At 36.1% G+C, this 17,275-nt stretch overlaps 1 protein-coding gene across 1 annotated transcript in view; it reads left to right on the plus strand.

Moving 5' to 3' along the window:
* PGR (progesterone receptor) overlaps positions 1-14,286 on the plus strand; it is a 32,249-nt gene extending 17,963 nt beyond the window's left edge. Inside the window, exons 4-8 of the mRNA XM_033515989.1 lie at positions 2,454-2,756; positions 4,130-4,274; positions 7,509-7,639; positions 10,666-10,823; positions 12,267-14,286. Coding sequence (XP_033371880.1) covers positions 2,454-2,756; positions 4,130-4,274; positions 7,509-7,639; positions 10,666-10,823; positions 12,267-12,422 — 893 coding nt within the window. The 3' untranslated portion in view covers positions 12,423-14,286. The remainder of the gene's footprint in view (positions 1-2,453; positions 2,757-4,129; positions 4,275-7,508; positions 7,640-10,665; positions 10,824-12,266) is intronic.
* The last annotated feature ends 2,989 nt before the right edge of the window (positions 14,287-17,275 follow it).

The raw sequence follows: 17,275 nt of genomic DNA on the forward strand, positions 1-17,275 counted from the left end.
CAAAGGTTTTATTAAAACCAAGATGTGTTACTTCTGCTTTGCTGCTTTCTCTTTGTATACACCCCCCGAAGGTGTACATGGCTTGTTTTTCTACACAAAGAGCAAGAGCATAGTGACCTTAAAGTAAGAGCCATAGTGTTCTGTCAAGAATAATACATCATTGATGCTTTTCACCTCGTTAGGGTAAAGAGAAGGTAGTGAGATGTTAGACTTGTACTAGAAACCCAACCCTTTTAGTATAAAGTGTCTACCATCAGTAGCGTCTGATTGTCTATATGATTCTTTACACCTAGTTAAAAAATAGTAAAGTACATAATTAAGTAGTGAGGACAAAAATAATATATCTGATAGTGAGAATAAATATATTTTATATTTTTTATGTTTTCTAGGTACATGTAGAACACAAACACTATAAAGATGCTATTCATAGTAATCAAGGGTAGGGGTACAGTGAGTACTAAGAAACTGCTTGAATGGTTAGCTATCTTAAAAGAAAATTAAAATGTTACAGAAAAAGTGTGTGCTGTATAAATATGCACAGACGGGTTATAGGATTAAGAAAAGTAGTTGTCAGAGTGGATTGGTATTACTTACCCATTATGGGACTAAATGGAGACATTTATTTATCTTGCATTGCTAACTTACCTGTTTTGTAAACAGCATATGATAAACTAAGCTATTGTCAAATCTCTGTTGTTTTCCTTATGTCCTTAAGAATTTTTATTAATTTGACATGGTCTCCTTGTTGTAGATGTGAAAGTTTGCTGTGAGTTATTAATAGTCACCTCTCCAGTGGATAGGTAACAAGTGGAGTTATTTTACTGGTGACTGTTAAGCAACATAATTAGCAATAAACACATAAGAAGTTCTGCAAACCAGTGTGACATTAATTCTGATACATTTAGTCACTTGGAAACACGGGTACTTATTAACTACTAACATTTCCATGTGATAAGAATTCTGTTTGGTTTCTTTCTTTATTGTTCTCTGAACTGTAAAAGTATCTGAAGCCATTATTTGTGAAAATACCTGAAATCATTATTTATGAACTATCAAATGCATTGTTACTTCTGTTTTCCTTCCTACTTACACAATACTTAGTGGGAAACTCCCATAGTCATCTATGTATAGGTTTGTTATGATAAAAATTGGCTCTAGGTCTTTTGGAATAATAAATTGTCTATTCTTTTGTGGGCTCTTGTTTAACTTTTTTTTTCTTGGTTCAGCTGTAACATTATATGTAACTTTGTATTTGGTTCTTAACTAATAAATCTCTAATCAGAAATATTTTTATTCTTATCACAAGTGATAAAATGAGCATATGATTTTTGGCACACATGATACTAAACTAATTAAGCCTGCAGTTAAGTTAGTGGGAATATGACCCCTGAATGTCATTGCATGACAAGTGTTACTGTTTTTGCCATCTCCCCCTGTCATGTAAATCAGACCAAAAATATCAGTATGTTTATTGCATTTTTTGATCCTTTTTTCCCTAAGACAAACCTCTTTGGCAGAACTAAAGATCTAGAACACTACGGTTTTCATCATCTTTGTGGATCTATTTAAAGCAAATGTGTTCCATGTAGTCACCTCTGCGTGGATTTGCCTTTTTATTGAAACCAGTAATATGTCACTGAGTGTTATATATCTTTGAACCTCTGAAGGTTTGATTTTCTCTGTCTGTAGGGTGCACTGCTAGACTGTTTCCATGAAAGAAATTTGAAGAATTTCTACCTAAACTTGTATATTTCCATAGCCATACAACGTGTAGCTGTGCTTATTTTTGGAAGGCAGTTCAGCCATTAATTTGTTTTAGTTAGTATGGTTCATACCACTGCAGCGCAGAAATAACAATCAAAATACTGAAAAAGGGAAATTAGGCTTTAGGAAGTGAAATATTTTTTAAGCATTGATGTGGTTTTACAATATTTGTTGGTCTTTCACTCATCCCTTGGGCATCAAAATAGGATTCAGCCATGAGTCTGAAATGCTCTTAGGAAACTGGAGGAAAGAAGTTTCTGTGTGTAGTAATTACTTACTAATATTTTTGGTTTTGAATATTAGGGAGTTAAAGAAGCATTATCTTTAATTTACGTTAAATAGAAACTGAATTGTAGAGCCAGCTGGCTTAGCTGTTGGCATATGACAGAACAGTGGGAATTGAACCAGAAAACAGTTTATGAGGTTACTGTAACCTAGAATTTATGGCAATAATTTTAATGGGTGGGTGCTGTTCATCCTCTAGTGAAGGGAGTAGGATACAGAGGGAGAAGCTCTTAAGATTTTTTCCATTATTATTTTTCAATTAAATAATAATCAAAAAATAGAAAACTTATTCTGAAGACAGTTCTAGTTTCCTTGTATAGATTAAAAGTGTGATCCAACACTAGTGGAAAATAGTAATGTTGCTGGTTAATTCTTTGTAACAGATCAACAATTTTCTTTTTCAGGTCGAAAATTGAAAAAGTTTAACAAAATTAAGGTTGTGAGAACGTTAGATGTTGCACTCCAGCAGCCAGCAGCCCTTCAAGATGAAAGCCAGTCTCTAACCCAAAGGCTGTCCTTTTCTCCAAATCAAGAAATACAGTTTGTTCCCCCAATGATAAGTGTTTTACGAGGCATTGAGCCAGAGGTTGTCTATGCTGGTTATGACAATACAAAACCTGAAACACCAAGTTCCCTGCTGACCAGTCTGAATCATCTTTGTGAGAGGCAACTTCTTTGTGTAGTCAAGTGGTCTAAATTACTACCAGGTAATATCATTTCTTATATGAAGTGAATTGTAGTTAAGCAAATATTTCATGGGAGGAGCACTCTAAGGAGAATATTATTGACTACCTGTTAATTTTTACAAATTCCAAAATTATTAAGCTTTTGCTTATCAGATAATGAATTAAATATTTTAATAGGAAAGCACATTTGAAAGAATCCATCTAAGTATTTAGATTCACTCCAAGAAAGCACAGGAGCTCAGAGAATTCCTGTATGTGGTTGTTATAACAGCCTTTCTACCCCAGCCCCTCTTACTCTATTATTTATTCATTTGAAGTAAAAAGGTTGTATAACTGCTTATTCTTTATTCTTCTTATTACTAAAATGAATTTTTGAAAGCAACAAAGAAATTTTTTTATAAATAATACCAATTAGGACTAAGCAGCTCACAGACAGACTGGTAATGAGAATTAACTGTAGTTATGAGGATCCACTGCTGGATTTTAAAAAAAAATAAAAAATTTGTTTCTGTGTTTTGTATGGTGATAGAAATCATCATGGTCATCCTGGAATGTATGGAAATCAATATATTGAGCTGAAAGTCTGGAAAATACAGGTTAATGTGAGCTCAGTTTGACACTTTGCTGCTGCAGGAAGCAGTAGTCTCAGTCACTGCTCTTCTCATTGCAGTTGGCACTTACCAGACCTTTTGAGTGAATTGATTTATCTCACTAAATGAGAAGAATAGAAAGCATTTTTGTTAGCCCTCTGTGTTTTTCTGGTGTCTTCATGAGCTGAACCAGTTCATTGAGGAGGAGCATGAGTGCCAAAGCTTGTTTGAAGGTGGTAAGAGGAACATGTGAAGAACAGGAGCACTGCTTTCAGTGGCAGGAAGCTGTTCATTTCACTCAGATAATTTGTGGAAATCTTTAATTTTATCAAACAGCAAAAGTTATCAAACACAAGCACACAACTGAATACAGTTCTCTTTAGAGATAAGAAAGATACTCATATATAGATGCTTTTGTGTGACAGCAGCATCTTACGTTAAGAACACTGGTATTCAAGTTATCGACATTAAATGTGAGTTGGTTACAGTGATCACGTTACAAACTGTCATATTTTTACTGAAGGAAAAAGAGATGCATTCATATCCTCTGAAACAATAATTTTTGCTAAAATAAATTTCGGTGTGAACATTTTGAAATACTGGATGAGAACAAAAAGGCAAGAGGTTAATTATCAAGGTAAAACAGGCAGTTAATACCCAAGCATCAGAGAGCTACATCCCCAAAACTGCTTGTCTTTCTAGGTGTTCTGAATTTGATAGCTCAGATTTGTAATCTAAAAACACCTACTTAGCTGCTGTCTAAATGAGAATGATGAAGTATTTTATCTTTAATTTCATTTCCAGGTTTTCGGAATTTGCATATTGATGATCAGATAACCCTCATCCAGTATTCCTGGATGAGTCTGATGGTTTTTGCCATGGGGTGGAGATCATACAAACATGTCAGTGGTCAGATGTTGTATTTTGCACCAGATCTGATTCTAAATGAGTAAGTAGAACGCTCCTGTGTTATATGAATAACACTTTGAACTTCTTTGTGCCAGTGGGATTGTGACTCCATTAGGGCCAAGATTTCATTCATTACTTGTTCTGTTTCAAAACTAACAGCCAAGTCCTCCAACCATATCAAAGTTCAGTGACTTTGGGAGGAGTTTTGTGAGAACCCCAACAATTCTGTGTACGTGGTCAAGCAAAAGCAGTTCAAATAGTATTTTAATTATCTAAGAGAAAAAAAAGCAACAATAAATAATAATCATGTTGTCAGAAGATTTGCTTTAATTCCTCTGAATAACTCATGAGTGAATGTTTACAAAATGGAACTGAGTGTGGGTTTTTTCATTGTTTTTTTGTTTGGGTGGTTTTTGCAAACAGTTCACCTATCATCTAAAGGCTCAGTTTTGACATTTTCTGATAAAAAAGATTTTCTAATGCATTTCTTGTTAGAAAATTCCATTTGTTGTTAGAAAATTGCAAAAAAATATTCACCAAGTAGGAATTTCAGTATCAAAGAAAAATTATATGAGACTACTCTTTTCTGCTGGGGGAGGGGTCTTTTTGTCTTGGATTTTCCTTCACTATGCTGTTTAATTTAGAAAATTGTCATTTCAGTCTTTGTCAGTTTTCTAGCTCTGCAAATTAATATTGTCAGACTCGTAATTTTATGTTCTTTGGTTGTAGTACATGGGGGGTAGCCAGGAGCAGTAAAACATTATTTAATTCCTATATTTATTTTTCCGTAATACATTTTTCTCTGGTTTGTTTTTTTTTCTTAAAATACTAAAACAACTGCTATGAAGAAAACTAAAAGAAAAACAGGTGTGTAAGACATACTGTGTAATAATTTAGAGGTAGATTTGCAGTTCTAAACATCTGATTTTAAAATCTATAGATGTGCAAGATCCTCCCTGTTAAGTTCTTTATAGAAGATAGTAGAACTGACCTTATAGCTCCTGACCTTTTCTCTTCCAGATGATTGTAAATCACTGTGAAGTTGTTGCATAATGAATTCTTTCCTCTCCCTTTTTTATTAATTGTGCTGTACAAATTAAAGTACTTAGAAGTGATGAGGTTGAAAGAATTTCTAACTGGATTGTTGTCCCAGCATAGTCTGGTACATCTTATGGTTACATTTAGAAGAAACACAGAGTGAGATGGCTTTATGCAGTAATTTCATGTCTTGGAGTATCACTCCACTTCTGGACCACTGCTGGCACCTTATGAAGGAGACTTTAAGTACTTTCTTTGGGAATGGTGTTCGGATTTATGAACCCTGATTATAATACATCAGCTTCTTATTGCAACCTCAAGATCATCTATGCTGGGTGCTGACAACATATTTCTCACTTCAAAGTCATACTAGAGATGTTACAGACAAAGATATTAAAAGTAACTGATGCACTGAATCATTGCTGCAACTATTTATTGAAATAAGTTAGACTTTAGATCAGTAAAATGTAAACAACTTTGTTGTCTAAGATGATGTCTTAGCTTGTTCTTTCAGGTTCACTTTAAGCAAAGATAACTGCTGAGCACTGCCAATAAAGTTATCTGTCCTGGTCGTGCATCCTCATGACTTTAGCTAAACTGCACCAAACACTCTCTGGCTGCACTATCAAATGGATAAAGAGTTTATATGCCTGAGAGGTAACTAACCCATTCATTAGCAGGTAGAGGTGATCCCTGACATGACTCACCATGTGGCACTAATGCCAGAATCACAGGAGTGTGTGCCCAGAGGTAGAAAGAGATAATGGAAATTCCTTCTGCAGGGGCAACACACACCTTAGTTATTTCATAATTACCATGAAACCACAATCCAAAGCTTGTCACAGCCAGTCCATCATTTAGTGAACTGAGTTGTTACACTTCTCAGGAAGGACATGTTTGGTCGCATCAATTTCAAACCGAGAAAGCCAGTAGTGCTAGTTTGACAAAGATTTCTTAGTATTAACTCCCTACAAGGATTTACTTTTATTTTGCAGTGTCTGAAAATTTGAGTAAGAACAGCATTTAAACTGCTAACCCTGAAAGCTTCTATTGCTCTTAATAGATAATAAATAGGAAGAGATGCTACCAAAAAGGTAATAGAAAAAGAGATTTAAAGTAGATGTTGAAGCAAGTCCATTCATGTCTAAAAGATTAAATTTCTATGTTTATGTCATTTAAGAGCTGGTACAAGATATCAGACATTGAACAACATTGAAATAATTTTCATTCAAGATAACAGTAACACCTTAAATGACAAGAAAAAAAAACCTTCAATGCATTGAAAAAGTCTTTTTAAAATGGAAAATATCTTCTGTTTTGATTGCTGAGGTTACTGTCTGAAGTCAGGTTGGAATGCTGATCTGAACCCCCTAGCAGGCGGGGAAGCAAAATTTAATCTTCCTGTTATTGTACCGAATTCATCTGGATTGGGATGCAACCTTTTAAACAAGTTACTGGATCATCAGGTTAATGTGCAGTGAATTCAGTTTAGATTAGAAACTATGTAATGCTACCATTGCAGTAATTTCAGTTGAAAATTACTCTCCTAATAAGTATATGCATTAATATATACTCAATATAGCAAAATTGCAAAGGGAAAAGTGGTATAGAAGTGCTGAAAAAAACCCCACAGTTTTATGTATTTCCTGTGTAATTTGTTCTGGCTACTTCTGTGGGATTTTAGGAAATGTTGTATTAATGTCTCTGTTTATTCAGCATGTGAGATTTTTAATAGTTTCTTTAAAGACATAACATGCTACAAAATAATATCATTGCTCCTAGAAGTACTAGGCTAGAGTTGCTACAGATTATTTTGATACAAGTTTTCTACAGAGTTTCAGATTTATCTTCAGTTCTATGCTTTGAAATCTTTATGGAGATACAAGAATCTATGGTCTCCTAAAATAAGGTAGCATTTCACATTAATCACTAGGGTATTTTTAATTAATAAACTCCCCTTGTTTTTGGTGGTTAGCATTCATCTTTGATAGTTTGGGTATTTTTTCTGGACAGCAGTAACAGATTAAACATCCAAAATAGTAGCACATTCATTGCAATAAAAAACTAGCATAGGAGCAAAAAATCAGGAAATTGTTTATGTATATAAGCTTATCTTTAATTCTTGTAATGTGATAAACTGCTAACAAGAGCTTTCTTTCAAGGAGTTAGTACTGGAGCCATTCTTCATCTTTTTCATGTTTTTTAATTTATTTTTTTTTCCTTTTCTGGGTGTAAGACAGAGAATGAAAGAATCATCATTCTATTCCCTGTGTCTGTCCATGTGGCAACTCCCACAGGAATTTGTCAGACTTCAAGTTAGCCAAGAAGAGTTCCTATGTATGAAAGCACTGTTACTTCTCAACACAAGTAGGTTCTTTATTTCTTTGTAACTACTAAAAGAGTTTTGAACTGTGTTGTTTAACTTGACAATCACTTAGCTCTCTGGCTTAACAGATGGAAATGTCCTAGATGGAATGTTAGTATTCTAAGAACAAAATATTTTTTTTTCTAATGTTTATAAAGAACGAAGAATTTGTGATTCATTGTTGGTTTTATTGTGTATAAAGGTACTGGGAAATGTTGGATCCTTTTTGACATATGGGTATATTGAGTTACACATTTTCAAAACAACTGTGCAGTATTTCTGCCTGGAAACATCAGTTCAAGTGACTCTACACAGATTTAAAAAAAACTAACTAAACCAAAACAACTAAAAGTATTAGAATATATTTAAAAATATTTACCAAATTATCAGACCTGAGGGCTTTATCTCGACCAAGATCTTAAAGATGTTTGCTCTAAAGAATTAGGGAAGTGAACATGACAAACAATGCTTGCATTTATCCAACTTTTTATAGTTATAAATAGGTGAAGTTTAGCACAGATATAAACAAATGAAAATGTTTTTCTTTGATTTGTTTCTTTGGAAACAAAATCCATGGTCACTTAGTCATACACATCTTTTAAAGAATGCAGCTTACAGCTGCATTGCACTTTACATAGGAAATGGTGAACTTCCAGAATCTTCTCTGAAGTACTAAAATTTGCATCTGCTGAGTCCATAATTATTAGTTATGAATCCCCAGATAGAAAGTTTTAAAGTTATACAGATGCTGTTAGAAATGAGAATAAGCACTTTTGAAAAATACAGTTGAAAGAATGTAAAAGTTTGGTTCTCAACACACAGTGGAGTCAGAGGAGAGATGTGTAAATCCTGCATAACCTGCTTCTTGGTTTTACAAAGTTTAAGTAATTGATAAGGAATCAAAATTTAGTCACTCTCAATCTGCACTTGTCTGGTATTTGCATAAACCCATTCTCAGAAAAACCCCTGGTCTCAGCAGAGAAAAGTTGAAAAAGATTAAATTTAGCTCATATGAACATGGGAATTACTAAAAGAATAGTGAAATACAATTCACTCTGCAAAAGCAGTAAAGGTAATGTGGATAAAAATCCCTGTCTGATATAACTCCAGTTGCTTTGTTAGAATGTGAAAGTATTCCTATTTTAAATATTTTCCACCTTGTTTTCATCACAAATAAACTCCCTTGACTATATTCTGAAATTTCAGTTAGAGAAATTTGTGATATTTCAGCTATCTCTATTCCAGAAAGTTCATATCAAATTCAAAAAACATTATGATGGTTGGTCCAATCCCTCTCATTTCTGAGTGCATCAATCTAACAGAATTCATCCAGTTACCTTTCTTTATTATCTGCATTGCACTCAGAAGCTATTCTTTAAGATGATATGTTTATGTATATACAAGAAATTACTATTTTAAAAAAAGAAAGTATTTCTACCTGTTCTGATGAGTTTTGCTTTTTGTTCTCTCCTGCATTTATTGTCTTATAGGAAAAAACAATTTGTCTGATCTTTGGGAAAAGGAACACACCTAACAGTTGTTGCTGAGACATTTAGTAAACGTTTGGTACTGTATAATTATAATTTCACAAAAGTATTTTCAAAAAGCCATATAACCTCATTGTTGTTCTAAACAACATTGTTAATGTTTTAACCTCATTGTATTTTTTTAAGACTACTTTTATTTTAGTCATGATATTCATCTTAATCCTCTTCAAATGTGAAAGTACAGCCATTTCAGGCTTTTGTATACTAACAGTAAATCAAGTCTAATCCTTTAGTCTCTCATTGTGTCTTCGGTTCAATTTATTATTTAGATGAACTGGTTTTGACTTTTTTAGATAATTCCAAAGAAACGATAATTTGAATTAAACTGAGTGTCAGTCTCAATACATTTCTAATTCTGAATGAACCCCCAGCCTAAGTTTTAACATTATATTTGATTTTACAGTTTTTCCTTTGAGTTGGCTGAGGCTTAAATGTAGTGCTTTCCAGACTTCTGATTTAAAGGAATTTCTAAGTCTCTTTGCATAAGATTTTGGCTCAGTGTGTGCCACTGAATAAAAGCATCCTCATTCTTCAGATATGCTCAGGGGAAGGGAACAGCTTGAATAGATGAACTTATTGTCGTTAGGCAGGAATGTGACTGTGTTTTTGCAGAATTCAGAGGAAAAAGGCCGTTCATTGATGGAAGATACCTTTAAAATTAATTTGCAGGGGAAATATAAGGACTTCATTGCTGGTTTAGAGATGTGAGTCAAGGATAGCTTCCATCTAACCCTAAATTAGAGACACTTTATATGAAAACATTCCTTAGTTCCCTATAAACCTGCTGTAAGGAATGTTCAGGATAATCCAGGCTTTGAAAATTAAGGTATTCTTTTTCCATGACACTTATCACTAGCAGCCACTAACAGGTTCTTTCCTCAGTGTTCTCTCCATGTCCTCATTTTGATTCTCACACCTGACCTTTAAGAGAAGAGGGAGTTCAACCAATTTCTCCTCCTTGCTATTTTTTTTAAAAAAGCTGTTCACCTTTAAGACTCTGATCTGTTAAGTGAAAGAGATTCAAACAGGAGGCCCGAGCCCTGGCAGCTTTACTGTCTGCACTGCTTTAGTGCTCATTCCTTGACTTCTTTTTGAAGCACTCCAGCTAGATCTCTCTACCACAAATTTGCTGTGAAGACGGCAGACCCTCAGCAGTGTAAACATGAATCAGTAACGTATTTCCTCAAAGGCAGGAGAGATTCTTTTAACCCTGTTTTTTTTCCCAGCAAACACATGTAACAGAAGCTTAGGGATATTTCTAGATATAGGCAATTAGCAAAATGAACTGAACGCTCCTGGTGTATCCTTTTAACTAATTGTATCACTGTTTTTGGAGTAACTTGTGAATGGGAAGAAAAACCTGGCACATAATAATGCATTGCATTGTGCAGCATGAAATATTGTAAATTTTTCCGGTACTTTAAATTTCATTGCCTTCAGAGTAAATTGTAGCCCAACTGGTTCTTATTTATTTTTTTTAGTTCCTTTGGAAGGTCTAAGAAGTCAAAGCCAATTTGATGAGATGAGAACAAGTTACATCAGAGAACTGGTGAAGGCAATTGGTTTGCGCCAGAAAGGCGTTGTGGCCAACTCACAGCGTTTCTATCAACTTACAAAACTGATGGATTCCATGCATGATGTAAGTTTATTTGTTAATGGGTTCTGCTCTTTATGTAGAGAAGGAACTTCTTAAGGTATTTCTTAAAAGTCATTTTATGGAAAGGAGTAGTCAGCATTGCTAAACAACAGAAAAAAAACCAAAAAAAATTCCTTTATTGTGTATATTTGTATGAATAGATAGCTATATATTCAGCATCAGTATGTGTGTCATGCATATATTTTATGGTATACAATATTGAAGTATTTGTGAAACATGCTACCATTTTGTTTCATTTTCAGTGTAACATAACTGGTACAGTTGTGGGCTTTGGTAGGGGTGGTGTATATGTGTGTGTGAGCACGTGTGTACTTGTTCAGGAAAATGGCGTGAGGAATAGGCAGTTCAAGTTGCAAAGTCAGACTACTAAAAATTAGTGCTAGGCAACCAAGATTGGCTTTGCAACCTTAGTTCAACTGGTTTTATGTGTATATTTTATACCACTTTTTCAGTATCTGTCTGTGTTTGGGAATTGAGAAATCTTTGAGAATTCTGGATACCAAAGCCTGGGCACTTTTGAGCTCAATGTTGGTTGTAAGGATCTCCCAGGGAGTTCAAGGTGGACAGGATCTTTGCATCTTTGTATTCTTCAGAACTCAGCAAATCAGCATTTTATTTTAATTCAGTCTCTTCCTTTCAAATGCACACACAGAGTAAAACAATCTGTGAGGGAGAAAAAGAGGGAGAAAGAGGGAGAAAGAGGGAGAGAGGCTTGCTGCAAAGTAGCAAAGTGATGTTTAGTGCATGGAGTATCTTCATTCAGGTCCTGTTTCAGCTCAGGCTGATAAAGTGATGGGAGATACCAGGAAAAGAAAAATCATCACACTAGAGACATTGGTTGAAGTTAAAGCCTAGGGTAGCAGAAATTGTATGATATTTGACAATATAGTGGTCACTGGTCTGAAATAAAAATTGGAACCTCTCAGAGAGCCTAGAAGAGATTAATAGTCACATGTTGAGCAATTGCTTTCAAGGGATGAGAGTCTGTGGAGTTCAGTGTTTGCAGCATACACGGATATGGTCATCATGAAAATTGTGGCAAAGCTCGTAGGTAAGTAGTCAATGCTGTCTCTCAGAGCAGGGTTTAAATAGCAGGTAGTGACCAAAGCACACACTTGAATGTGAGAGTAAGATGAAACGTTGAAAGCTTGTCAAGTAGTTGTTGTTGTTGGTTGAGTATGTCATGAATGAGGGTGATACTTTGTAATATTAGTGAAGCAGTGGTTTTATTTGACATGCCATAGCTATATGTATGCTTTTTGCCATTAATAGGGTCTGACAAGTACCCTCATTACTGATTCAAGAAAGGACAGGGTAAGGTATAGAATGATGTCAGCTGATGAATGTATAAGAGATTGACAGCATGTTTATGTGGCTGCATTACTGTTAGCCTGATTGATCATGTTTGTATTTTATCAAATCCAGCTGGTGAAACAGCTCCATCTCTTCTGCTTGAACACATTTCTCCAGTCCCGTGCACTGAGTGTTGAATTCCCCGAGATGATGTCAGAGGTGATTGCTGCCCAGCTACCCAAGATTCTAGCAGGGATGGTGAAACCTCTTCTCTTTCACAAGAAGTGAAATGTCTTTTCTCTTATCACAGAGATGATACCTGGGTCATTTTTTGTTTGTGTATTTTAGTCAAGATTTTGCAATGTCAGGACTTCAGCATATTTGACATACTTGCCCTGCTGACTGCTTTATACCTGTAACATACACAAGCCATTCAAGCTTGATGTACATATTGTGAGTTCCTGATTCCTTAACTGCAAAAATCACAGCAGTCATGAGAAATGTTTTGTAAACTTGTCTAAGCTGCTTTTTAGATATGCATATGAATGACAATGAATAGACTTTCCAGATTTCTAACAACAGTTATACATTTTTCTTACACATTGCACACTCTTGAATTTCTGGTATGACACAGTGCAAAATTTTAATTTTAGTACATTGTGTGCGTGGGTACATGTGGGCATGTGCATAGTATAAGATTTTGGAGGAATTAAAATAAACATTGCCCACATTTTCTTATGGATATTTTACTTTTTATTACTGCAATGCCATCGTGAGTAACTAAAGTGCTAAGCACACAGTATACATTCAGACTCTCATCTGTGGTCATGTTGCATTGAAACTGTTAGGTCCAGCATACTGTTTTCTCCAGCACCCAGTGGAACTCTTCTTCAAAAATCAGAAAGTTTAGGAAAATTTCAGTGTGTATTACACCCGAAATAATGTGTATGCAAACACACTAAACTTTGGTTTGTGTTGTTTTTCCTTAAAAGTTCAGCACTTACTGAAGCTAAGTCACTTTGTTGTAATCTTAAATTCATCAACTCTTACATTCTGTATTTAAGAAGCTTTAAATAGAGATGTTTTCACTGGCTCCATCTCTTAATAATCTTAATGTTTTGAATTCCAATGCTGAACACTCAATCAGCCATTAGCATCAAATTATAGTGAGATTAGATGCAAAAAGAAATGGAAAATATGACTGCAAGCATTTTGATGCACATCAGACTCATTTCAGTACGATTTAATGGAGCTACATGTTTTCTATTTTAAAAGCATGGCATTATACATGGGGTAATTGTAAAAGAGAATTGGACTCAAATAGCTTTATACATTCAAGAAGAATGATGTGTTTTTACCATGAAAATGAATATTCAGCTGAAAATTTATAATGTGGTGTTATTTGTTCCTTTGATATGGTTATGAAACAACTCATGCATTTAAGGCAGTTAATTGTAGATTTATTCAAACAAAAGAGAAATAGAAAAACATTGAGAAGAATTTATGAGTCTATTAAAATATGACAAATTTTGCCAGTCATTAGAAATGATACATAAACATAGGAAATGGTGAGTCTTATTTGGGTACTTCTGGCCTTACGCTTTTGCTTTTGCCCATGACTTGCTAGATGCCCCCATTGTGTGACTGTGTCCTGCTGGTGGTGTGTAGCTTGTCTGTACAGACATATCCTTGTCACATGAACAAAGGCCCCTGGGATGCAGGCTCAGTTCCCCCAGCTAAATCAGGGTGCCCTTCATTAAAAGTGTAAGTGATGTAGCTTGTTGATAAAAATTACATCTTGGTTCTTGAAAAAACTGTGGAAATGTCTAAAAAAGGACAGGAATGTCTAAAGGTGTCCTTATTGGTGATAATTTCCTAAAGCCAATGAAGAAGAATCTATATTACAACTGGGAATAAAAGCATTTTTGAGATCCCCATATAGTAATGCAAAACCCACTAGAGCTGGTGCAAATGTGTGACCCTAGATAAAGTGGTATAGACAGACTTTTGTGTTAGTTGACTAGTTTGTCATTTCTAACTGCCCAGGAAAAGAATGTCTTTCATATTCAGTACAGTTTGACTTTTAACTGTGATCCTTAAAGCAATTATGTTTTAATAAATAGCACAAAATTCTTTATTTCTACTTCTTGAAGTTTTGTTTTCTTTATTTTGTGTTTGCATTCAGTAAATGTGATAGTAAAAAAAATTCCATTTCAACCATTCCATTTTCATGGAACAGCAGTATTTCCATGCATTCTTTTGGAACTGAAGTATTGCCACATGATTTACCACTGAGTAAGCAGACCATCTATTTTACTGTTTAGATTAAACTGATAACAGAAACTTCCCACACTAAAAATTACTCCTCATCACCCTAATTCTGAAATTAGAAGACAGAGCAGGCAGTATGTTTGCCTTAGGAATGCATGGATCTGCCTACATCTGCCTTTTACTCAATCCCTAAGTGGCTGACATGTCACCGTGTCCCATAAACATGGCAGATTAATCTGAAATGTGCTATATTTGCCTCAAAGGCATAATCAAAAAGGAAGAAAAGATACCTTTTGGGAATAGATAACAAAGATTAAAAACATTCTCAAATTGTATTTCTTAAAGACCTCTAACTCCCAGAAAAAAAACCCAAAAGTTCATGACCATGATGAATTCACTACACATGATAGAATGATTGAGTAATTGTGTCTACTATAAGAATCTGAAAGTCCTGTGATCATTATGTGATTGTCTGAAGTCCAAAAAATTTTCCAGCTATAAACCCAGATTATAAAATAGCCTTTGGTGTCCATTTTGATATTGTCATTTACTCTGGGTTACATAGACACAATGAACAGCAGAAAAGAACCTGGGGGTGCTGGTGACAGCAGCTGAACATGATCCAGCAGTGCCCAGGTGGCCAAGAAGGCCGATGGCATCCTGGCCTGGATCAGCAGTGGTGTGGCCAGCAGGAGCAGGGCAGTGACCGTCCCCCTGGACTCGGCACTGCTGAGGCCACACCTCAAATGCTGTGCTCAGTTCTGGGCCCCTCAGTGCCAGAAAGACATTGAGGGGCTGGAGCGTGTCCAGAGAAGGGCAGCGGAGCTGGGGAAGGCTCTGGGGCACAAGTGCTGTGAGGAGCAGCTGAGGGAGCTGGGGGTGTTTAGCCTGGAGAAAAGGAGCCTCAGGGGGGACCTCATCACTCTCTGGAACTGCCTGAAAGGAGGGTGCAGCTGGGCAGATGGGTGGGGATTGACCTCTTCTCCCAGGTGACAGCTGACAGGAGGAGAGGACATGACCTCAAGCTGTTCTAGAGGAAGTTCAAGTTGGGTATCAGGAAGAATTTCTCCATTGAAAGGGTGGTTAAGCGTTGCAAGGGGCTGTCCAGAGAAGAGATGAAGTCATCATCCCTGGAAGTGTTCAAGAAATGATTGGACTTACTTCTCTGGTTTAATTGACAGGGTGGAGACCAGTCAAAGCTTGGACTCAATGATCTTGGCAGGTCTTTTCCAAACGAAATGATTCTGATTCTGTGGACACCCATACATACACCTGATTTCTTCCTTCCACTGTCTACTATGACTTTTCAACCCTGCAGCAGTGTTCAGAGAGCCATTACTTGATTTTTTTTACTGAGTGCTAGGTTTTATAGTTGTTTGTGCTTCTGTCCTTTAATACGTTTTTAAAAAGCAAAGCATTTTTGACCTGAGCTTCACAAATAGGTCTAAAAAAGGTATGAAACCTGTTGTATTAATTAGAAAGCTTGCCAGTCATCTTCTACAGGCTTTTGTTTCGAGCTATCACTAAAAGTTCTTCATACACTGAATAATGCAGGCTGTGCCTGAAGCTAAGCCTCTCCTGTTCTGTACAGCTGAGGTAATTTTGACCAAAGCCCTTCATCATTACCTTCTATTGGTGCTTGAGTGAAGCAAACAAACTGACCCATGGAGTCACTGCTTTCTTTGAGCTCTGCTTGCTGTGATTCAGTTCTGCACAGGTATCATAGTTTTTAAATGTTTTGGAGGTTGAAGTGCCTGGCAGGGCAGCTCACCTGTATTTGGGGAGCTGAGACCTCCAACCCTGGCAAGCTATTCTCTTTGTCTACGAGCTGCTCCGCAGTTGTGCTCACTGTGGTCCTAGAAACACAAAAGATCAAACACTTGGTTCATGTTTTCAAAGATCTCAGCTGTATCTACAGCTGGGACCAGCCTTTAGGGATGGGGGGATGTGGGTTCCTTAATACCTAGTCCATGACAGAGGGACATGTGGTCTGAGAAGCTTTCAGTTGATTTCATAGCACTTTGGAATGGCCTGGTTATATGTGTGCATAACAAACACACATAACAATTTCTGATCTGCAGCTGTTTCCTCAGCTGCACTGCAGTTATGCTTTCTCATGCTATATGTGCAACAGTGAAAGTGAGACCTAGATTTGTATTTTCTGACAGTCAATGCTTTGTTAGTACCATTTTTTTCCTTTCTTTTCAAGTAGAGTATCTCTCTCCATTAGAGAGGTCTCTCTCCATTACCTTTATTGGGAAGGTGAGCTGCTTTCCTGTGTTGCTACCGACACTCAAATATTCATCTCAGATACCAGTGATGTGTTGGTAGCATGAACAGCAGGCACCCTGCAGGGATCCTTCCTCCCTGTCCTCTCCTCCCTGCACAAACTTAAGGCTGGTTTATCTGCAGAGCAGGAGAGGATGGGGCTGCACTCCACCCATGCAGTGCAACTCCAAGCCACATTTCTTGCCTTACATGCTGTTTGTGGCAGGATGACCTTTCTTTCCTTCCGAGAAGTCAGCTTGCAGCCACAAAACTAATATCCAAAGCCCTCCCAACTTTCCACAGCTCGGAAGCCTGTGAGCATACTGCCAGGCTGGACTGTCATCCTTGCTGGATTTATTGGTTTGTACTGCTTTGTGTCATGGTGACCTGACTTGAACAGAGATTTGCTTTTTGTTTAGTTCTCATTTTCCCTTGGAAGATGAAAAGGAAAAAAAAAAATACTTGAATATTCTAGGTATTTTTTGGTTTAAAATTTATGTGTTTTTTTCAATGAATGCTATTAATTTATAAGATTGATGTTATTTGCATAAAGAATGGTACTGCAGCTTCTCAAATGCTTGGACAGAAACATGCAGTAAAAA

The sequence above is a fragment of the Parus major genome, chromosome 1 (genome assembly GCF_001522545.3).
Source record: "Parus major isolate Abel chromosome 1, Parus_major1.1, whole genome shotgun sequence".
Taxonomy (NCBI): Eukaryota; Metazoa; Chordata; class Aves; order Passeriformes; family Paridae; genus Parus; species Parus major.